We start from the raw sequence: 23474 nt of genomic DNA, 5'->3' as shown, positions 1-23474 counted from the left end.
TAGATTCCGGAAGTCCTGTTCTATTTGTGTGTCTGAGCACAAAAACCCAAATGAAAGCAGTGATGTCACTGGAAAAAATTGGGTGGTGCATGTTCACTCTCCCTTGCATGAGAAATACAGGCAGTGTGTATGTGTGTAACTACAGCTCTCGGTTGTTGTAACTTGCCAAACGCTACACTTTGAGCTGCATTTTCCAGTGGATATCTGGGTGCGGAAATCCACGAAATGATCTTCCATTTACATTGGAAAAGGGGTAGTCAGGTAAAAGGTAAGTTAGCAGCTTTGAATAAATGGAATGTGTGGTGGAACATTTTCTGCCCTGCTTTTAGTGGGAGAAAGGCAGAGAGGAGAGTCATTGCAAATTCAAGGGCATCATCGTCACAGTCCAAATGGTATGGTAGGAGCTGGACTAACCAGCTGGGTTGCATTGCTCATCTGAACTCCTGGTTGAGTGAGCTTGAATTGCCATTATTGTGCTAATGGTGATCCAGAGATCACTGCCTGCTCACCAGAACGTTTGGATTACCAGCAGACCGTTGCTGAAACAAGTAAGACTTTGACCTTCCTTCAAATATTTCAATTTCAGCGTGGCTGCCAAAATTTTGCAAAGCCCAAATAATGTGATAGCACCACAAGCAATGCATTAACTAAAATAACCTCCAGTATGTTTTAGCAGTACACAAGACTGTCTTTTGCAAGATGCTCCATGAATCGTAAACAAACAAGGAAATAATAAACGGTGGTAATTTGACATGAAAGGTTAAAGCGCTTGGTTAAAAAATTGCACTGGCCCAAACAAGATTGGTTCTGGCAAATTCCTGGTTTTGGTGACCTTCAAAACACCTTTGTTTCTGGCCCCAGCAGGACCAGAATTAACCTCTTGCCTCCAAAATGGTAAGTCCTCTTGTCCAGGAATAGAAAGTTGCATTTTGCATGAGGATGAGACACAAGGAACGGGAGTATTGCACCTGGAATCAAGTTGACTTCCTTCTGTCTGCAGCCTTCTCATCAATGTCAAAGAACCATTCTTTTTCAAATGTCAATTTCAAAGAAATTGTGTCTTAAAAACCAAACATCCTTCCCATAGGAAAGACATGCCAAAAAATGGAAAAACCCAGCAGCGACAATTTCAAGTTCCTTCTCTTTTCAGCATCCTTTGTTAGGACAATGAATGTTGCTGTGCAACTCTCAGGAATTGTGTAGGACCTGCCAACTTGGACGGAGTCTTATTTCCTTCTGGATGAATTTATAACACGACTGGAGATGGGAAAAAGAAGAGAAACCTTGAGATGGAGACTGGCACTCATTTGTAAGATTAAGATCATCCTAGATACACCAGAAATCTTTTGTGGCACCCATGGCAGAGACTCTCGGTGCTATGAAACCTCTCTTGGTTCTATGGTATACTTCTCTGAACTGCCTGCCTGCTCTCTGGGGTAGCTCAGTTGGCAGAACAAGGGACTTAATCTGAAAGTCATGGGTTTGAGCCCCAGAATCAGCAAAAGATTGGACTAGATGACACTTGTGCTCCCTTCCAACTATTCTATGATTCTAGCAATTATAGGAGTGGACCATTGAAATTCATGTTTCTCTAATGGAAGCCCCTGGGTGGCCAGTTTAGGAAATAATGTTAACGATTTTCCATCAATCTGATTCGACTGTTTTATCCACTGTCGCAGGCTACTCTCATTTTTGTCCTTACCTCGAGTGCTGTCAGCAGGAAGTCGTACATGCCTCCTTCATTTGTCGGGTCCATCAGATCTCTGATCAGGTGGATTTCTGCTCCTAAATGTTGTATACTGGTTTGTGGAGGGGAAGGCGAGATTATTCTGTTAGAACAGCGAAGTCTTATGACATCTTAAAGACTTCTTAAAGCTTTCATGGGCCAGTGTCCGTTTTGTCAGATGTATAAAGGCATTATCCTCATTTGTACATACAGTGGTATAGATGCGGGCAAAAAGTATTAGTTAGTGAGGTCAAAGCCAACCTCACCCCCTAAAAACAACAACAAAAAGCAGGCTGTTAATTAGGTTAAATGTGCCAAGGATAAAACATCCCAGCATTGTTAACCTAATTAATACCTGTAAAAAAGGGTAAAGGGCCCCCTGACCATTAGGTCCAGTCGTGACTGACTCGGGTTGCGGCGCTCATCTCGCTTTATTGGCCGAGGGAGCAGGCGTACAGCTTCCGGGTCATGTGGCCAGCATGACTAAGCCGCTTCTGGCGAACCAGAGCAGCACACGGAAACACCGTTTACCTTCCTGCCGGAGCGGTACCTATTTATCTACTTGCACTATGACGTGCTTTTGAACTGCTAGGTTGGCAGGAGCAGGGACCGAACAACGGGAGCTCGCCCCATCGCAGGCATTCGAACCTCTGACCTTCTGATCGGCAAGTCCTAGGCTCTGGTTTAACCCACAGCGCCATACCTGTAGTGGAGTTCAAACCCATTATCTTGGTTTAGGCCAGGATTAAACATCTTGACAAGTTGCTACAGTGGATGCTCGGGTTGCAAACGTGATCTGTGCGGGTTGCACGTTCGCAACCTGCAGCTTTCGTGACCCGCGTCTGCGCATGCGCGGGTTGCGATTCGGCGCTTCTGCGCATGTGCAAAGCGCAATTTAGTGCTTCTGCACATGCGCGACCACCGAAACCCAGAAGTAACCCGTTCCAGTACTTCTGAGTTTCAGCGGTCCGCAACCCAAAAAAACACAACCTGAAGCGGCTGTAACCTGAGGTATGACTGTATTTGGTTAGGGTGACCAAAAGCACGAGGAATCCTGCGTCTTTAATCGTTGCACAGAAGCCATAATTCTAGCAATTATATATAGCTTGCATTAACAGCCTCTCTTGGTTGCGTATAGTCACCATAAATTCAGGGGTATAACACTGATGCCAGAGAAAACAGCTGTGTTGAAGGGCTTCTTGGTAGAGGTGTTTGTTTGTGTATGTATACAGGCTCCAGTCAGCAGGCCAAATCCTGAGCAACAGCAGTACTTGTGTGCCACATGGATAGGCGGATGGGGCCACCTACCTGTCAATCACCTGGTGTCACCATGACATCAGGTGACCCAAGTTCAAAAGAAACTTGAGCGCAGTCTAAGTTAGCTCTGAAGTTGTTGTTTTTTTCCTTTCTCTCGTTCTTCCTATGAATGTGCAGCTTCAAACTGTGTCAGCACGCTTTGTAGCCTGACTTGAACTCAGTTCTCTGCACTTTAAGCACATCTTGAAATCTGATCAACTGAAAGCCCACTTTCAGCAGGGATTGACTGCACAGATCTCAGCGGGACTAGCTGTCAGCACTGGTTAGTGCTGAGACGAGGAGCCCCACTTTTAAGCAAGAACCAGCTCCACTTGGCAGCTCTTGTAAACAATCCCAGAAGGGCTTGCATTTGCTGCCAAATTTAAAAGGTACCACATGCAAGCCCCACTTGCCAAGAAACAAATCAGGAAAATGCCTTGCGGGTACAAACCATACGTTTAAAGGACCCTGCCCCCAAATAATAATAATAATAATAATAATAATAATAATAATAATAATAATAATAATGGAAACTGTACTTTGTTAATAGTGTCAGATTAGTAGCTCTGAATGATAAGTTACAGTTCCCAGAGTTCTTGAGGGGAGGGGTGTGTTTTAACCATGATTATTGATTATTGTAGCTCGCTCTACGCAGGGCTGCCCTTGAAGCTGACCCAGAAACTCCAGCGGGTACAGAATAATAATAATAATAATAATAATAATAATAGTAATAGTAATTTGTTATTTATACCCCGCCCATCCGGCTGGGTTTCCCCAGCCACTCTAGGCAGCTTCCAACAAAATATTAAAATACAGTAATGCATCATACATTAAAATCTTCCCTAAACAGGGCTGCCTTCAGATGCCTTCTAAAAGTCTGGTAGTCGTTCTCTTTGACATCAGGTGGGAGGGCGTGCCACAGGGTGGGTGCCACCACCGAGAAAACCCTGTGCCTGGTTCCCTGTAACCTCATTTCTTGCAAGGAAGGAACCGCCAGATGGCCCTCAGCACTGAACGATTGGCGTGGAGACGCTTCAGGTATACAGGACGAAGGCCGTTTAGGGCTTTAAAGGTCAGCACCAACACTTTGAATTGTCCTCGGAAACGTACTGAGAGCCTATGTAGGTCTTTCAAGACCAGTGTTATGTGGTCTTGGCGGCTGCTCCCAGTCACCAGTCTGGCTGCCGCATTCTGGATTAGTTGTAGTTTCTGGGTCACCTTCAAAGGTAGCCCCACATAGAGCGCATTGCAGTAGTCCAAGCGGGAAATAACCAGAGCATGCACCACTCTGGCGAGACAGTCTGTGGGCAGGTAGGGTCTCAGCCTGCGTACCAGATGGAGCTGGTAAACAGCTGCCCTGGACACAGAACTCACCTGCGCCTCTATGGACAGCTGTGAGTCCAAAATGACTCCCAGGCTGCGTTCCTGGTCCTTCAGGGGCACAGTTACCCCATTCAGGACCAGGGAGTCCCCCACACCTTCCCCCCTGTCTCCCCCCAAACAGTACTTTTGTCTTGTCTGGATTCAATCTCAATCTGTTAGCCGCCATCCATCCTCTTGAGCTACAGGGGAGGCAATTTCAAAAGTCTATATAAGAGCTTGCACACCAATGTTCTGGATCCCTTCCTCCTGCCTTAGGGGCGGGGGGGGGGGGGTTAGCACCCTATTGCAACAGATTAATAAAGATCAGGCTTACTAGCTGCTTTGCTTCTCAATAGTCTCTGGTTGGCCTCTGTTATTTTTCTCTTACCAATAGAGAACCTACATAAGGACTCTATATGGGCTCTTGGGTACCCCATAAGGGAAAAGGAGCAGTTTTTTTTTCTTATAACACCCCCACCCCCAGCTGGGAAAAACCAGAAGAAATTTATGATGCTAAGCTCCAAAACAAACCAGCAACAACGGAACAGTTCCGGAGCTATTTATACTCCAATCTGCAGACACGGAAATGGACCCTCCTGAGGACCTGATCCAACCACATTGGAAAGGATGAGCAAGAAGGAGACCTGTTTTCCTTACCTTGCCCTCGTCACAACATACATCAGCAGTGGCAAGAGGTCGTCCATTGGCAGGCTATATTCCTTCTCCAGCACCCGGTTCACTGTCTTCTCAATTTCCTCGTATGTCTTTTGGAGGATGTCCAGTTTTTCCCGCGGGTCAACAGTAGTGCTGCAAAAAGGGGAAGACCTGGTGAGCATCAACGTAAGCCCTAAAACACTCAAACCAGAAAGCATATTGTCAGGGGTTCAGAAGGAGAGACACAGGAGGGGGAGCAAATGGAGAGTGAGGAGGAGGAGTCCGAGGGGGGCGCAGGCAGTGACAGTGGAAAGAGTTATTCCACAAGCCTCTCCAGCGAATCGGAGGACTCACAGAAGGGAGCGCCGATGGCCAGAGCGAGGGGGGTTCCAGGGGGGAAGCCCCAGGAGGAAGGGGCCAGCGGGGAGTCCCTGAGCAGCAGTTGGAAATCAGGACCAGCTTCCCCACCAGAGCGCAGTGGGGAGGGGGAGTCCCAGGAATCGGGACCAGTGCTCTCACCACCAGCGGGAGGAGAGGAGTCAGGTTTGGTCACGCCCACATCAGGAAGCGGGGAAACGGTCAGGAGGAAGGTTACCGGCTGGGCGCGCGCGCCAAGTTCAAATGTACAGGCGAGCGGCACAGCAGGGAGCCCGGGTAGGGAGCCAGGTCCTAAAGCCCGCCGGAAGGAAGGGGAAGACCAAGGGGGGTCAGCGTCAGAGGAGTCCAGGAAGGAGGAAACCCCAGAGGGCAGAAGGACCCAGCGAAGGAAAGAACAGCGTAGGAGGTGGAGCCGGGCTAGGATCTTAAACTGGTGTGGGAGGAGCAGTGAGTCAGAGGGGACTTAGCCGGTCTAGCGTCGAGACGTGGGTCTGCGCGCCCAGAGCTTTGAAATGGAAACTAAACTTCAATAAAGACTTTTGTATATTATATCCACCGGGCGTTGGTCCTCTGTGAGCTGGGATCTAGAGGCAGACCTGACACATATGAAAATCCTTCGGGAGGCGAGTGTGGGCTTAGTCCTCCTCAATTTGGGTAGGGCCTATGATCCAGTGCCTTGGGAATCTCTGCTTTCCTTTTGGTGAATGGGCAAGTTGCTAGTCCCTATGGAGGAATGGGGAACCTCTGTCAACCCACAGTCATGCTGGCCTGGCTGGAGGGAAATAGGGTTGGGGGTGGCTGAGTTAAGAGAGTCAGACCAAAGTTCATGGCCCAACTAGGCTCATAGGAAGTTACTATTTCTCAACCGAACCCACCTCACAGGGTTGTTGTGAGAATAAGGAGGTGCAGAACCATGCAAGCTGCCTCCAACACCATGGAAGGAGGAAAAATAAAAATAAAATTGGTTAAAGCTGACCAAAAGTCCAGAGTTACCATTATTATTATTGCAGTCATGAAATTAAAAGACGCCTGCTTCTTGGGAGAAAAGCAATGACAAACCTAGACAGCATCTTAAAAAGCAGAGACATCACCTTGCCAACAAAGGTCCTTATAGTTGAAGCTCTGGTTTTCCCAGTAGTGATGTATGGAAGTGAGAGCTGGACCATAAAGAAGGCTGATCGCCAAAGAATGGATGCTTTTGAATTCTGGTGCTGGAGGAGACTCTTGAGAGTCCCATGGACTGCAAGAAGATCAAACTGATCCATTCTGAAGGAAATCAGCCCTGAGTGCTCACTGGAAGGACAGATCCTGAAGCTGGGGCTCCAAGACTTTGGCCACCTCATGAGAAGGGAAGACTCCCTGGAAAAGACCCTGATGTTGGGGAAGATGGAGGACACAAGGAGAAGGGGACGACAGAGGACGAGATGGTTGGACAGTGTTCTCAAAGCTACCAGCATGAGTTTGACCAAACTGCGGGAGGCAATGGAAGACAGGAGTGCCAACGTCCTCCTACAGATTAAAAAAATTAATGGGTGGCAACTTACATCAGCTTCTGTAGACATTCAGTAGCAGAAAGAAAGCAGCGGTCTTTGACCAGTGATCGTCTCTAAAATATACACACATATATAGAATTATTGTTGTTCCTATTTATTTATTATCCACTTGCACTTGAGGCCTTGTGCTTGAAAAGCAGATGTTTTTTCTGCTCTACAGCTGTGGTCCCTTCCCACGCTTGGAAGTAAGGAAGCTTCGTTATGCTGAGTCCAGAACATTAGTCCATCTAGCTCAGTATTGCTTCGGACAGAATGTCTCCCTGCCCCACCCAGAGATGCCATTGAGGACTGAGCTTGGGACCTTCTACGTCAGGCATAGGCAAACTCGGCCCTCCAGATGTTTTCGGACTACAACTCCCATTATCCCTAGCTAACAGGACCAGTGGCCAGGGATGATGGGAGTTGTAGTCTCAAACATCTGGAGGGCGGAGGTTGCCTGTGCCTGTTCTGCGTGCAAAAGATGTGCATTACTAGGAAATTGGAAAGTTCCTTTGTACCACCAGACCCTCTAAGTTATCTATATTAACTGGCTGCAGCTCAAGAAACCACAGAATTAAATTCCAAATATCGCTGAATTTGTCAATAACAACAGCAGCAACCAGAGCTTGTTTCTAAAAAAATGTTTAGGGGTACTCTAATTTTCCTACTCATATTGAAAAACTGCCCCTCCATGAATCCAAACATAGATTCACAAAATGTTTAGGGGTATGCGCCCCCCTTATTTATAAATAATAAATAATAAATTTATTATTTATACCCCATCCATCTGGCTGGGTTTGCTGTTTTAGGGGTTGTTTTTAAAAGTCTGGAATGGATTAATCCATTTTGCATTACATTCTATGGGAAAGTTCGCCTTGGTTTTGGAACACTTTGGTTTCGGAACAGACTTCCGGAATGGATTAAGTTTGAGAACCAAGGTACCACTGTGTGTGTGTGTGTGTGTGTGTGTGTGACCACAGAATTGACCCTAGTTCCTTCTCCCTTCAAGGCAGCTCCTTCTCCATTGAGCCACGCCTGTGCTACTCAAATGAGTTTTACATGAGGGATCTGTTTCTACGTTTTTTCAAGGCATCCTCTCGCTGTCACCTGCAGCGGTCCAATCCCACCTTACTGCGTACGCGAACCAGAAGGGAACCGAGGGTGGACTTACCTGGTTACTTGTGAGCGTCAGATCTTTGAGGGGCCACAAATATCTGAAACGAGAAGAGGTTGGGGTCAAAGGGCGGAAGAGGGATTTGTGTCTGGAGCAGCAAGGCTTGCTTGTGGGCTTCCCAAAGGCATTGTGGGAAACAGGATAAGAACAAAACACAAGCCTTTGGGTATGAGCCAATAGCCCATCTAGTCCAGAATCCTGTTTTCACAGTGGCCAGCTAGATGCCTTATGGGTAACCCTGAGCATAAGAACTCCTCTCTCGCAGTTTCCAACAACTGGGACTCAAAAAAGCAATGCTGCTTCCAGCTGCAGATGCGCATTATTCAACAACAACTTCGTTGGACTGGTCATGTTGTGCAGATAACTGATTATCGTCTTCCAAAGCAACTACTCTATTCCCAACTTAAAAATGGGAAGCGTAATGCTGGTGGTCAACAAAAGAGATTTAAAGACTGTCTCAAGGCAAATTTAAATACCAACAATTGGGAAACACTGGCCTGCGAGCGCTCCAATTGAATAACAATACAGTGATACCTTGGTTCTCAAACGCCTTGTTACTCAAACAACATGGAACCCAAACACTGCAAACCCAGAAGTATGTGTTCTGGTTCAGCTACTGGAACCCAGTTCAGCTACTGATGGATTGACTGTGTGACTGCAGCACATTGTTTATTAATTTCATTTTATGGATACGTGGTCTCGTTAGATAGTAGAATTCATGTTAAATTGCTGTTTTAGGGTTTGCTTTTAAAAGTCTGGAACGGATTAATCCCTTTTGCATTACTTTCTATGGGAAAGCACACCTTGGTTTTGGAACGCTTTGGTTTTGGAACAGACTTCCGGAACGGATTAAGTTTGAGAACCAAGGTACCACTGTAGTGTTATCAGAAAGGGAGAAAAATAGCTGTAATAATAATAATAATAATAATAATAATGTGGTACCTCAGGTTACATGCGCTTCAGGTTACATACGCCTCAGGTTACAGACTCCGCTAACCCAGAAATAGTGCTTCAGGTTAAGAACTTTGCTTCAGGATGAGAAAAGAAATCGTGCTCCAGCGGCAGCTGGAGGCCCCATTAGCTAAAGTGCTTCAGGTTAAGAACAGTTTTCAGAACGGACCTCCGGAACGAATTAAGTACTTAACCTAAGTTACCAATGTAATAATCTTTTCAGTTTGTGGACAATACTGAGCTAGACTGACTGAGCAAAGATATGACGCGAAAGCGCTTTAGCTCAATGGTAGAACATCTGCTTTGCATGCAGGAGATAGAAAGGGAGGGAGAGAATTTCTACAGCATCCACAACGACTCACTTTTGGACTTCCAGGAATTCAAGCAGCTTAACATCAGGAAACAGGCTCAGATCCACAATCCCTTGGCAATACAGGTCATCCTCTTTCTGGTGGTAAAGCATGTAGAGCATCGAGAGTTCTGGGTAGAAACACGGCAGGATGAGGGGCAGCACGAGGGCCGGTCCATTGAAGTCACTGAGGCAGAGGAAGCGGAAAGGGAAGTTTGTACAAAGGGCTGCAATCCAGAATGCGGCAGCTAGACTAGTGACTGGGAGCGGCTGCTGAGACCACATAACACTGGTCTTGAAAGACCTACTCTGGCTCCCAGTACATTTCTGAGCACAATTCAAAGTGTTGGTGCTGATCTTGAAAGCCCTAAATGGCCTCGGTCCAGTATATCTGAAGGAGCATCTCCACCCCCATCGTTCATCCCGGACACTGAGGTCCAGCTCCGAGGGCCTTCTGGCGGTTCCCTCCCTCCGAGAAGTCAAGTTACAGGGAACCAGGCAGAGGGCCTCCGAGAAGTCAAGTTACAGAGGGAACCAGGCACCCACCCTGTGGAAGGAATGCCCTCCCAGCAGATGTCAAAGAGCAGAACAACTACCAGACTTTTAGAAGACATCTGAAGGCAGCCCTCATTAGGGAAGCTTTTAATGTTTAACAAACTACTGTATTTTAACACTCTTTTGAAAGCCGGCCAGAGTGGCTGGGGAAACCCAGCCAGATGGGTGGGGTATAAGTAAATTATTTATTATTATTATTATTATTATTATTATTATTATTATTATTATTGCAAAGAACCTTGTGCTCGGCGCTTGCTTTTCGCAAATCGGCCTTGGGAAACAGAGCAGCGTGAAAAGGATTTTTTTTAAAAAAAAATGCAGAGTGTCTATTTTGTAAAATTTAGACACCACTTGATTGAAAACGAAATCTCAAATTGGATTATTGCATTCTAATCAAGTAGCTGGGTCAGAATGGAGCCAACCGTTGAGGGTAGGTTAGTGGGAGAGGGTCTTTTCCTGTAGGATCATAGGGGCAGGGACCTGTTTTTGATCAGAATCCCCTGTTGCTAAGCACACCGTGGGCTTTGATGGAGCTCTAGAAGGAAAATAAAGTAGAATCTAAAAAGGTAAAGGACCCCTGACAGTTAATTCCAGTCGCAAACGACTCTGGCCAGCATGACTAAGCCGCTTCTGGCGAACCAGAGCAGCACATGGAAACGCCGTTTACCTTCCCGCTGGAGTGGTACCTATTTATCTACTTGCACTTTGACGTGCTTTTGAACTGCTAGGTTGGCAAGAGCAGGGACCGAGCAATGGGAGCTCACCCCGTCACAGGGATTCGAACCGCCAACCTTCTGATTAGCAAGCCCTAGGCTCTGTGGGTTAACCCACAGCGCCACCCACGTCCCCAAAGTAGAATATAATTGCAAATAAATAAATAGATTGCAATGCACTTTAAAATAGGACTAGGATGTAACCCACAATGCTGATAATTTATTGGGGGGTGGCAGGAGCTATGCCCATATTATAAGGCTTGTGGGTTAATGGTAGGCCATCCTCAATGGCATCTTGAAGTAGGGCTGGAGACGTCCCCCGTCTGAAAAACCTGGCAAGCTGCTGCCAGCTAGTGTTGACAATACTGAAGTAGCTGAACCAAGGATCTGACTCAGTGCAGCTTCCTGCATTCAAGAAGCAAGAAAACCATTCCATGCCACTACCTCTCCTCCATGCCTCCGGCAGACGGTTGACCTTTGACCTCCAACGCAAGACACAGCAAGCCCCTGAATAGCAAAAACAGCAAATAAAAGGAAATTAAGGTAAAGGTAAAGGGACCCCTGACCATTAGGTCCAGTCGTGGCTGACTCTGGGGTTGCGGCGCTCATCTCGCTTTACTGGCCGAGGGAGCCAGCGTACAGCTTCCGGGTCATGTGGCCAGCATGACTAAGCCGCTTCTGGTGAACCAGAGCAGCGCACGGAAACGCCGTTTACCTTCCCACCGGAGTGGTACCTATTTATCTACTTGCACTGGCGTGCTTTCGAACTGCTAGGTTGGCAGGAGCTGGGACCGAGCAACGGGAGCTCACCGGAGCGGTACCTATTTATCTACTTGAACCGCCAGCCTTCTGATTGGCAAGCCCTAGGCTCTGTGGTTTAACCCACAGCGCCACTCGCGTCCCAAAAGGAAATTAGGGCCACTTAAGATCAGCGGGTGCTCACAAGCCAGACAGGATCACTTAACTCAAATGGTTCTAACAAATCTTTCAACTAGCTTCTTGCTATGTACAAGGGAATGTTCTTTGCTACTAGCTCACTAGTATGAGCGAGGAAGGATAATATTTAATCAATATATCCTCTTCTACTATCTTCAACATTCCCACCATTAGCTACCCCTGATCATCGCGAAAAACTGGTCTGGTTTGCACCCAAGAATACTGGGAATTGCAGTTCACCAGTATTCAGGGAAGTTCAGGGAAGTTTTTAATATTTAACGCTGTACTGTTTTTAACACTTGATTGGGAGCCCCCCCGAGTGGCTGGGGAAACTCAGCCAGATGGGCGGGGTATAAATAATAAATTATTATTATTATTATTATTATTCACCAGCCAGGCTCTCCCAAGGGTGCCCCATTTCAGACTCTCTCCCTCTGCCACCCAACTCAGCACCCATTGCCTACTGAGGATGCTCATTGGATTTGCTTCCTGTGAATTATTCTATTAAAGATTTCTTGTGCTTCTGCAAAACCCCAAGATTCCAATACTTTCTGAACCCTGTTTCTATCTTCACTAAACTCCTGCATTGGCTGTGACAGAAACCATTATCACTCTCTCTAAATGGCAACCATGTTCCAGGGCCCCATTATTACTTATCTGCATATTGGAATTGAAATACTTTGTTGTCACTTGTACAACTTGTATACAGTGAGATTAGATGAGCACCCCCCCACTCAGCTCTCTTAGTCTTAATTCCCCTCGTTTACTGACGCACACCCACCAAACCCAAAGTCAGTTGCCCTGTTGTTATCTTTTCCTTCAGCAGCCTAACAGCCCAGGGATAGAAGCTGTTCTTTACCCTGTTGGTGCGACTAATCCTGCTTCTATATCTTCTGCCCGAGGGCAGGAGATCAAGAAAGTGCCGGCCAGGGTGTGAATCATCCCTGAGAATTTTCCTCACTCTCCCGAGGCAACGTTCTTCCGCTATTTCCTCCAGTGGACTCACGGGACAGCCCATAATATCTTGTGCTGTATTCACCACCCTCTGTAGGCACTTCCTATCAGTTGATGTCAAACCAGCGTCCCACACCGTGATGCAGTAGGAAAGGACACTTTCTATTGTGGACCGGTAGAAGGAGATCATCAAATGTTGTTTGACATCGTTCTGCAATACTCTGAGGAGATGGAGTCTCTGTTGGGCTTTCTTAACCACCTGGGTTGTATTTATTTTCCAAGTAAGGTCTTCACTGAGATAAAGGAAGAGACTCTCTCCACATATACAGAAGCCCTGGGGGTTTGGATTTCACTAGCACATCCTTGAAAAGAATCACCTGGCAAAATTTGCTGCAAGGTAAGCTACGTAAGAGGTCACCTGCAAGGTGGATCCTCTTTGAGTTTCTCGGAGCAAAAACGACGATCCCAGAGGGGCGCCGCAGCGTGCAAATACGTACTGGTAGAATTCCCAAATCTTCTTTGCGTAATGCTTGACCTCCTCTTGCGCCATGCTGAGAAGATGCTTGTTTGCTCCGATCCCAGAGTAGCTGGCCTGGAACGCCAACGTCAGACCCTTCAGAAATTTCCCCAGCGGGTGCAGAGAAGATTGCAGAGCCTGTGAAAGCGACGGGAAAACAGAGCCTCTTCAGATTCAAGGCAAGATTCAGCTATTGGGAATTGATTTACAGTGGTACCTCTGGTTGCGAACGGGATCCGTTCCGGAGCCCCGTTCGCAACATGAGCAGAATGCAACCTGCATCTGCGGGTCTCGATTCGCTGCTTCTGCGCATGCACATGACATCATTTTGAGCATCTGCGCATGCGCGAGCGGCGAAACCCAGAAGTAACCCTTTCTGGTACTTCCGGGTCGCCGCGGGACGCAACCTGCAAAAACGTAACCTGAACCAAACGTAACAAGAGGTATGACTGTACAATGAAATGAAAAACATGTTTAAGACGTTTGTTTTTTAAAAAAACCAGAAGCCTTTTTGTTAGGTATTACAGGACAGGACTTGCCAAAAGATTGGAAGAAGTTTTTCATGCATGCTACAACAGCGGCTAGGATCTTGCTAGCCCAAAAATGGAAAAATGAAAAGACACGAAAGAAGAGTGGCAAGCAAAACTTATGGAATATACCAAAATGGAGAAGCTTATTGGTAAACTTACAGATAAGGAAAACAGAGACTTTAACACAGATTGGGAACCGTTTATGTTGTACATAGAAAAATATTGTAAAGAAGTGGACTTACTAGCAGAGTTTGAGCAAACACAATTAAGAAAACAAGTGTGAAAGTTAAGGAGCGATAACTGGGGAAATAAAGTGTAAGAGGTAATTTGGAAAGAATTGGTATAAAAATGATAAGAATATAAGAAGATTTAGTTAAAAGGTTTCAGAATTAAGGTAGAATAAAATAAGCAGAAGAAGCAAATATTTAAAGAACCAGAAGAGGAATTTGAGAGAAGTCAAGGGTGGTGGTGGGTGGGGGGATATTAAGATCTATATATATCTTCTTGTGTTGGTGATGATTATGTTGAATATAAAATTGTACAAACAATTTTAAAAAAATAGATTCAAGGCTAGGTTTGCAGGTTGGCAGAAGCTGGGACCAAACAAGGGGAGCTCACCCTGTCGCGGGGATTTGAACCGCTGACCTTCCAATCGGTTTAGACCACAGCGCCACCCGTGTCCCCAATAATGACCTAAGGCATAATAAAAGTTAATTTGGGGGCTAAACTAAATTTGGGGGCGTTGGGTGGATCTTTGCACCCCAGCGGCGCATATGCTAAAGATGGCCTTACTTGGCGTTATCAGGATCACACTCTAACCAACCGAGCTATTATGCAAACAGCATGGGATAAGTTACCTGGTGCAGGTAATCTTGCAGGGCATCCTTCTCCTGGTGTTCAATGAGTTCTTCAAGGTAGTCAACTTTCCTGGGAGCCTCTTCAGTCCCTCTGAGAGGACAAAGATTAACAGAGCGCGGTAGACCATCACCACTCAAAACATCTCCTAATATGATTTGCCTCCCATTTTTTATTCTTATTATTTATTTGGTTTCTCAGATTAATATTTTACAGCCACATATCCAACCTAAAAAACAAGATTCCAAGCAATCTCCTGGACTTCCCTCCTCAGCAGAAGTTTTATCATTAAGTTAGCTTGCTAGTTTATCCTTAACCAATCGATTATCGGGAAGGGTTTTTTATTTTCTCATTTTTGTGCAATGCACTGCTTTGCTGCTGTTAACAATCAGCAGTAAATCGGCATTTGTGACTTCAGAATCGAGTAGCCCAGAGTATGCAGAAATGGCAAAAGTTACCGGAAGAATAAGAAATCAAGAAGAGAGATTTTTAAAAAATTCAGAATAGGGAAGATTTAAGGCCTGTTTGAAGAACCATTGCAAACAGCTTAAAACACTGGCAGGATTGAATTAAAAACGGGCCGGGAAACAATTTAAATTGAGTATACAGGATAAACAACAAATGGATTTAAATTGGATATGCAGTGATAAAAGTTATAACATAAGCAACCACAGAAAAAGGGGTGTGTGTCATTATTATTGTTTGGTAATTTAAATTGAATGAGTAAATTTGTAGTGTTTGTAAACGAAAACACCGTTTACCTTCCCGCTGGAGTGGTACCTATTTATTTACTTGCACTCTGTGCTTTTGAACTGCTAGGTTGGCAGGAGCAGGGACCGAGCAACGGGAGCTCACCCCATCGCGGGGATTCGAACCGCTGACCTTCCGATTGGCAAGTCCTAGTCTCTGTGGTTTAACCCACAGCGCCACCCGCGTCCCTGTGTTTAACAGACTACTGTATTTTAATACTTTGTTGGAAGCCGCCCAGAGTGGCTGGGGAGACCCAGCCAGATGGGTGGGGTATAAATAAATAAATTATTCTTATTCTTATTCTTATATTTATTATTATTCTGGGCTGAGGCCATTTAGGGCTTGAAAGGTCAGCACCAACACTTTGAATTGTGCTCGGAAACGAACTGGGAGCCAATGTAGATCTGGACCGGGGTTATATGGTCTCGGCTCCCTTTTCAAATGTGACCTGAGTTCAGGTTTCGCTCCAACCCCTTCTCCTCACCTGTGGCAGAAGAGATACTCCTGGGACTTCCTCAGCTCTTTGCTCGTCTGAACATGGAAGCCCATGAAAGCTTCCTCCGTTTCCCCTTGACCGCCTGAGCGGATGAACTCCAGGAAGGGTCTATAGAGGCCTTCCCATCTTTTCTCAACCGGGAATACTTCTTGACCCAGCTGGCTGAACAAGGAGAGAAAGGTTTCTCAGACAAGGTCTCCAAGAATCACAGAGTCGGAAGGGACACCCAGGGTCATCTAGTCCAACCCCCGTTACCAGGTTAAAAACAAAAGAGGACTGCAAATGGGTAAAACTGATGGTAATTGCAGCCAGACAGGTTATAGCGAGTAATTGGGAAAATGCAGAAGAGCTAGGGGTGAACCAATGGAGGGAAAAACTGAATAATATTATAATCTTAGAATACCTAACTGGGAAGATACATAAAATGAAAGGGTTTAAGGTCAGTGAGAAAGAGGAGGATTGGTTTGAGAAGATATTGAGTTATTTGAACAATTTGGGGCAATTAAAATGTTAAAAGTTAAATAAACCTTGTGGAAGGAGGAAAGTAAAGATATATAGAATTGTACATGTGGTTGATTTAAATATGTTATTATTGAATAATATTGAATATGTATATTATTGAATATTGTATACCCAATTTATCAGCTGCCGGGAGGGGGGTTTCACTGTGTCTTGGTGGTTGGTAAAAAATAATTTATTTATTTTTTAAAAATCTAGTCCAACCCCCTGCTATGCATTCAAATTCACACAAACGCCTACATTCCCATCCATTGACAGCTGCAGAGTAACGGAGGCAGCATCCCTGTGTGGATGAGCCAAGAGAGGAAGCGTGGTGCAGTGGTTAGAGCAGCCTCTCTCAGATGTTCTTGAGCTACAAGACCCATCATCCCTGACCACCGGCCAAGCTGGCTGGGGTGTGTGTGATAGGAGTTGCAGTCCAACGGCATCAAAGCTTGAGAAAGGCTGGATTAGGGACCTGGGAGACCTGGGTTCGAGTCTCCACCTTGGGTCAGTCACTGCCTTCTCTCTGTCTCCCTCTCAGGGTTGCTGTTGTTGTGGGGACTGAATGAGGAGAGAAAGGGCCGTGTGTGCCATTTTAAGCTCCTCATTGGGGAGGAGAAAGGTGTGGTGTAAATGCAAGAAATAAATTAAGATCAAATCGCCACAAACGATCCTTCATCCCAGGCAACGCTTCTCCATTCCCACATTTGTTGTCTTCTTTTAATTATATTTATTCCTCGCCTTTCCTCCGAAGAGCTCAAGGGGGCAGCAAAAGCACAGACTCTAAACGTGTTTGCGTCGTGGTAAAACAATAACGAAATAATCGTAATAACCGGGGTTCCCACTCGCCTCCGTTTTCACCCCCACAAAAACAACCTTGTGAGGGAGGTTAGGCTAAGAGGGAACGGCTGGCCCAAGTTCTGCTGCAATTCCTGTGTGGAAGGGGGTTGGACTGGATAATAATAATAATAATAATAATAATAATAATAATAATAATAATTTATTTATATCCCGCCTTCCCCAGCCGAAGCCGGGCTCAGAGCGGCTAACAACAGTAACAGGTTCCCTCCTGACTCGACAAGCCTATGAAACGGAGGCAGAAAGTTGCCCCCACTTTAGGCCAAAGCACTGGTACTTAAGAGGTTAACCAGGTTCTTTTTAAATTAATCGATCTGTCTATATAATTTTTATTAAATTTTCTGTCTGCGATTCAAAGTCTGCGGCTGCTCTAGCAAAATAATCAAAATATAATTTTTATGACATTTTCTGTTTTACCATTTAGAGTATTCATTTATACAACCTTAAAATATCAATGACTCCCCTTCTTCCCTTTCCGTGGTTCATTTTCCATATCATAAATCCCTGCAGATTTTCCATAAACGAAACCATTCAATATTCCATTATTACTTCCGTCAAAACTTATTTACACTGTTGAATTTATCCTAAGCTGCCAACATTTTCAAGTATACACAAATCCCCCCATGTAGTCCATAAACATTGTCCAATCTTCTCCAAACATGTTCTTCTTGTCCTTTTATTCTATATGTTATGCCCGCAAGCTGCGCATATTCCGTCAGCTTAAATTGCCATTCTTCTTTGGTTGGGACCTCGCTCGTTTTCCATTTTTGGCCCCGGGCCGCCATAGTGGCATACATAAAGAATCCTTTTTGACACCAGGGAATTTCCATCTGAATTATCCAGCCCCCCCCCCCAAAGGACTCTGGCTTTTGGGGGAAAGGTGCTTTTAAACATTATTTTCACTTCATTATAAATTATTTTCTGGCCCACATAGGACCAGTCTGGATAGTTAGCCTTGGTGAAGACTTGACGTTTTCATGCCCCAAAAAGTTTTTGAGTTTCTGCTGAAATGAGGCTGCATTTTAATGCTGTATTTTAATCTTTGTTTTAAAAGTTGTATTTCAATCAATTGTTTTATATCTGGTGTCAGCCGCCCTGAGCCCAGTCTTGGCTGGGGAGGGCGGGGTATAAATAAAATTATTTACAGTGGTACCTCAGGTTAAGTACTTAATTCGTTCCGGAGGTCCGTACTTAACCTGAAACTGTTCTTAACCTGAAGCACCACTTTAGCTAATGGGGCCTCCTGCTGCTGCCGCGCCACCGGAGCACAATTTCTGTTCTCATCCTGAAGCAAAGTTCTTAACCTGAAGCACTATTTCTGGATTAGCGGAGTCTGTAACCTGAAGCATATGTAACCTGAGGTAATACTGTATTATTATTATTATTATTGTTATTATTATTTCCCAATACTCCTTTACCCTTTTACAAGTCGACCACATATGAAAGAACGTTATTTCAGACGTAAACCACACTATCGACTCCCACTTACAGTTTCTCTGCGGTGTCATCCTGTTCGCCGGACGTGTCCAGGATTCCTTGAGTTTGCAGCCCGTGGGTTGATTTGCTGCTGAACGTGCCCTCCAGGGTGAATCCGTTTGGGAAGGTCAGCTTGCCCTGAAAACCATCCCCAAAAGACAGAGTTAATTTTTCATTCATTCATTCGAAACCATTCATACCCTGGATTGTATAGCGGCAGCAGAATTTCAGGGAGCCTGGAATTATTGACAAGGAGCAGGTGGGTTAATCGACGGATGGCATTTCCCCTGGCAAATTGAGATTCCTGCTTTGCAGGGGGAATGGGAAAGCCTTATCTAAATCATCCCTATTGGGCCATGGTACACACAACTCCGGGACGCAGGTGGCACTGTGGTTTAACCACAGAGCCTAGGACTTGCCGATCAGAAGGTCGGCGGTTCAAATCCCCGCGACGGGGTGAGCTCCCATTGCTCGGACCCTGCTCCTGCCAACCTAGCAGTTTGAAAGCCCGTCCAAGTGCAAGTAGATAAATAGGTACCGCTCCGGCGGGAAGGTGAACAACGTTTCTATGTGCTGCTCTGGTTCACCAGAAGTGGCTTAGTCATGCTGGCCACATGACCCAGAAGCTGAATGCCGGCTCCCTCGTCCCGTAAAGCAAGAGTCAGAGTCAGCCACGACTGGACCTAATGGTCAGGGGTCCCTTTACCTTTACCTTTACACGCAACTCCAAATATTCATTAATGCCCCCACTGTTCTCCAGGCAGAGTAAGTCCAAGAGCAGGGCTTGTCAAGACCTCGTCCTGCACTCGAGTAGGACCCTGGCAGAGACACATGCCCAACTGACATGTTCTCTCCCTCCTGGTTGATCGTTCAGGAGCTTCAAAAGCTTTCTTCAGCCTGAACATCACAGCGACCGATGCCAACAGACACCGGCACACTTAGGGATCCGCAGAGTCTTCGCAGTTGCGTAACAGACCTCAGCAACTCAGCATTTTGGCTAATCTACTTTATTTACCATATTATTTGCTCTATAAGACTCACTTTTCCCCTCCTAAAAAGTAAGGGGAAATGTGTGTGCATCTTATGGAGCAAATGCAGGCTGCGCAGCTATCACAGAAGCCAGAACAGCAAGAGGGATCGTTGTGCAGTGAAAGCAGCAATCCCTCTTGCTGTTCTGACTTCTGAGATTCAGAATATTTTTGTTGTTGTTTTCCTCCTCCAAAAACTAGGTGCGTCTTGTGGTCTGGTGTGTCTTATAGAGCGAAAAATACATATAAACACACATGGAGCACTGCAACATGGCTCCCTCTCTCTCTAGCATCAGACAGCAAAGAGAAAAAGAACGAAGGACAATAGTCCCACTTCAAGGAACACAGTAACACAAACATCCTGTCTCCATCACTTCCCACTCTGTGGAGTCAAAACATACATTGTCATGTGATAGACAAAAATCCCATGACTGCAATCATGGAGCAGGAATTCTAACAGGGGTGAGCAATTTTTTTTCAGCAAGGGGCCGGTCCACTGTCCCTCAGACCTTGTGGGGGGCCGGACTATATTTTTTTTTTGGGGGGGGGAAATGAACGAATTCCTATGCCCCACAAATAGCCCAGAGATGCATTTTAAATAAAAGGACACATTCTACTCATGCAAAAACACGCTGACCATGTGTGGGCCGGATTGAGAAGGCGGTTGGGCCGGATCCGGCCCTCGGGCCTTAGTTTGCCTACCCATGTCCAAGAGCAACACAGTTCTTCCTGTGAAGCTTACATACCGCAAGGAAGTGACACAGCAGCAAAGGGGAAAAGGTCGAGGAGGGAAAAGGAAAAAGAAGCAAACACGAAGTTCTTCATGTTACGAGGTTCTCATGATGACCAGAGAGCAGTGTTGGATTTACATATAAGCTAAACAAGCTATAGCTTAGGGCCCTACTCTCTTGGGGCCCCCCAAAAAAATTAAAGAAAAAAAAACCCGGATGTACATTTCCAAAATATAAGATAAAAAAACAAATAAAATGGCTCTAGATACCGATGAGGTCCACAAATTATCATATAGCATATATTCAACACAAAAAAACAGCGACAATTTGTTGTTGACAAAGGACAGCTGGACATCGAAAGGGCCCCATGACCTTCAGTAGCTGAGGGCCGCATCAAACCTAAATCCAGCCCTGCCAGCATCTTAAAAGCATGGCTTTAGGAATATATTCCAATCAGCACACTGTTTCCCCGCTCAAATGTGGTCAGTCAAGCTCAGTTTGCAGCTTTTAAACCCAGAGCAATCGAAAAGCCAAGCCCACAACTCACTTTGCCGACAAAAGTCAAGTCTCTGGTGAAGTTGCCCACAAAAATTGAGTCGTCTTCCAGGAGGAGCGTCCCAGGTCCCTGCAGATCGTAGGAGAGAAGGGGAGGTAAATTAGCAAAATATGCCTCCTAACCATAGCTGTCAAGTGTCCCTTATTTGAAGGGACAGTCCCTTATTCCAGCGCCATGTCCCGCTGCTGTCCCTTATTGATGGATGTCCCTTAAATGTCCCTTAAATGATGTCCCTTAAATTTCAAAGGAAGCAGCTCCTCTCCCTCCCTCCCTGCTGGCCAGGGAGGAGGGAGGCTCCAACTGTGTTGCTTGGCTGTGTTGCTCACCCAATAAGAAGTCTAAGAGCGACTGGGGGGTGGAGCTTGCATGCCTTGTGTGTGGCTAGTTAATGCAAGCTGAGGAGGTTTTTGAATGCTGGACGCCATTTTGTTGCACGTGCTGCTGCAAACTTTGCAGTGCAAAGCCAGGCCGGGGAGCCATCTTAATTTGAGGCTGCATAGGCCTTGTGGTGCATGTGATTCAGATTCTATTCAGTTGAACCTCTGGTTATAAAGTTGGTTGGACAGTGTTCTCGAAGCTACCCAGCATGAGTTTGACCAGACTGCAGGAGGGAGGACAGGAAGACTGGAGTGCCTGGAACAGGTGAGGCTGCAGGTCCCTTATTTTGGCTCCTGGTCCCTTATTTTCAAGGCTGCTGGTCCCTTATTTTCAAATCTGTAAGTTGACAGCTATGCTCCTAACTGTGCATACTCAAAAAAGGAAGGCGGAATTATGAAACCCATACAACATTGTGCAAACTTGACGAACTCAAATGACTTTTTATTTTGCAGAAGTTATTCTGATGGAACTCTTGAGTCCAGACACTCCTCCGCCTCTGCAAGCGTCTATTTGCACTCATATGGACTAGAAACCTTTCTTCCCTTTTAAAAATAAAAAGTAGGAAGAAGAGTGAGGTTCTGCTGGTTCAAATTTCTCCTAGGTCCTTGTCTCTCAGCCTTCATCCTTGCAATGATACTGGACCGCCTTGCAGGGATGTTCGTAAGACTTGCTTTGGCACAGCACTTGAGTAAATTGGCAAAAATCCAAATCAAATACAGTGGTACCTTGGGTTAAGAACTTAATTTGTTCTGGAGGTCCGTTCTTAACCTGAAACTGTTCTTAACCTGAGGTACCACTTTAGCTAATGGGACCTCCTGCTGCCGCCACGCAATTTCTGTTCTCATCCTGAAGCAAAGTTCTTAACCTGAGGTACTATTTCTGGGTTAGTGGAGTCTGTAACCTGAAGCGTCTGTAACCTGAAGCATCTGTAACCCAAGGTACCACTGTAAGTATAGGAAATGTAAACAGAAAGAAGGTTCTTTTTATCATACGTGGTGGTCTTGTAGTAAGGTTAAAGCTCGCTGGGAAATGATATACAGTGGTACCTTGGGTTACAGATGCTTCAGGTTACAGACTCCGCTAAGCCAGAAATAGTACCTCAGGTTAAGAACTTTGCTTCAGGATGAGAATAGAAATCGTGCTCCGCCGCGGTAGTGGGAGGCCCCATTAGCTAAAGTGATGCTGCAGGTTAAGAACAGTTTCAGGTTAAGAATGAACCTCCGGAACGAATTAAGTACTTAACCCGAGGTACCACTGTATAATGAATTGGAAAATGTGTTTAAAATAACATTTGTAAAAAACAAAACAAAAAACCAGAAGCTTTCCTTTTGGGAATTATAGGAAAAGAACTACCCAAACTGTATAGAAATTTATTCATTTGTGCAGCCACAGCGGCAACAATGCTACTCGCCCCAAAATGGAAGGAAGCAGAAGTCACAGCAAAGGAAGAAGGGATACAAAAACTTATGGAATATGCAGAAATGGCAAAACTTACCAGAAAAATAAGAAATCAAGATAACAAACTTTTTTATAAAAGAATGGAAATGGTTTGTTGAATATTTACAAATAAACCGTAAACGGATAAGAACATTGGCAGGATTCTTGTAATAACCTGCAGTTTTATAAAAGAGTATATATTTAAAGTGGGTGAATATATGAGCAAATTAAGCTAATTTGGATATGCAGAAACTATGAAAAATAAATTGAAGGAACCGCAGAGAGAGGGGGAAGGAAGTCAAGTTTTGAAATATCAAAATGACTGTAAAATTATCGACATGTATAAAATTGAAAATCATTATTTATTTTTAAAGAAAGCACTTGATGAAGGCTACCTGAGAAGCCTGCATGAGAGTTCAAACATTTTATTTCCTGGTGATCCTTACCACCATTTTATCCATGTGGAAAGTTCTCTGATAGCAGACGCCCGATTGCATGAGCACAAGCCCTGGTCCATGTCTCTGGTCTTCCTGCCACATCCCAATGTACCTCTCTCCTCTGAAATAGAACGAGAGGAATCACAGAAATGTAGAGTCGGCATATGCCCCTGCCAGAATATCAGGATGAAAGCTGAATAAATCATTCCGAGCATATTCTCTTTCTGCAAACCTCATTACAGTGGTACCTTGGTTCTCAAACTTAATCCGTTCCAAAACCAAAGCGTTCCAAAACCAAGGCGTGCTTTCCCATAGAAAGTAATGCAAAACGAAGAACTACCTAT

The 23474-nt window shown here is 45.3% G+C and overlaps 1 protein-coding gene and 1 long non-coding RNA gene across 7 annotated transcripts in view; one reads left to right on the top strand and one right to left on the bottom strand.

The window, feature by feature from the left end:
• LOC309326103 overlaps nt 1-23474 on the top strand; it is a 267454-nt gene that overhangs the window by 1261 nt on the left and 242719 nt on the right. The gene's annotated exons all lie outside the window — the stretch shown is intronic.
• Nucleotides 322-23474, bottom strand: part of ALS2CL (ALS2 C-terminal like) — a 90061-nt gene continuing 66908 nt past the window's right edge. For all 6 annotated transcript variants that reach the window (XM_081834231.1, XM_081834232.1, XM_081834234.1 and 3 more), the window contains exons 14-26: nt 23140-23251; nt 20870-20947; nt 18577-18701; nt 15717-15890; nt 14485-14575; nt 13078-13235; nt 11135-11197; nt 9436-9609; nt 8120-8162; nt 6961-7022; nt 5042-5191; nt 1703-1799; nt 322-1257 (exon numbers count right to left, since the gene is read on the bottom strand). In XM_081834231.1, coding sequence (XP_081690357.1) covers nt 1189-1257; nt 1703-1799; nt 5042-5191; nt 6961-7022; nt 8120-8162; nt 9436-9609; nt 11135-11197; nt 13078-13235; nt 14485-14575; nt 15717-15890; nt 18577-18701; nt 20870-20947; nt 23140-23251 — 1396 coding nt within the window. In that variant the 3' untranslated portion in view covers nt 322-1188. The remainder of the gene's footprint in view (nt 1258-1702; nt 1800-5041; nt 5192-6960; nt 7023-8119; nt 8163-9435; nt 9610-11134; nt 11198-13077; nt 13236-14484; nt 14576-15716; nt 15891-18576; nt 18702-20869; nt 20948-23139; nt 23252-23474) is intronic.

The sequence above is a fragment of the Podarcis erhardii genome (genome assembly GCF_964252035.2).
Source record: "Podarcis erhardii genome assembly, chromosome: 12".
In the NCBI taxonomy this organism is placed as follows: Eukaryota; Metazoa; Chordata; class Lepidosauria; order Squamata; family Lacertidae; genus Podarcis; species Podarcis erhardii.
Note: the sequence above shows the minus strand (reverse complement) of the source record. Positions and strands in the feature narration are given on the sequence as shown.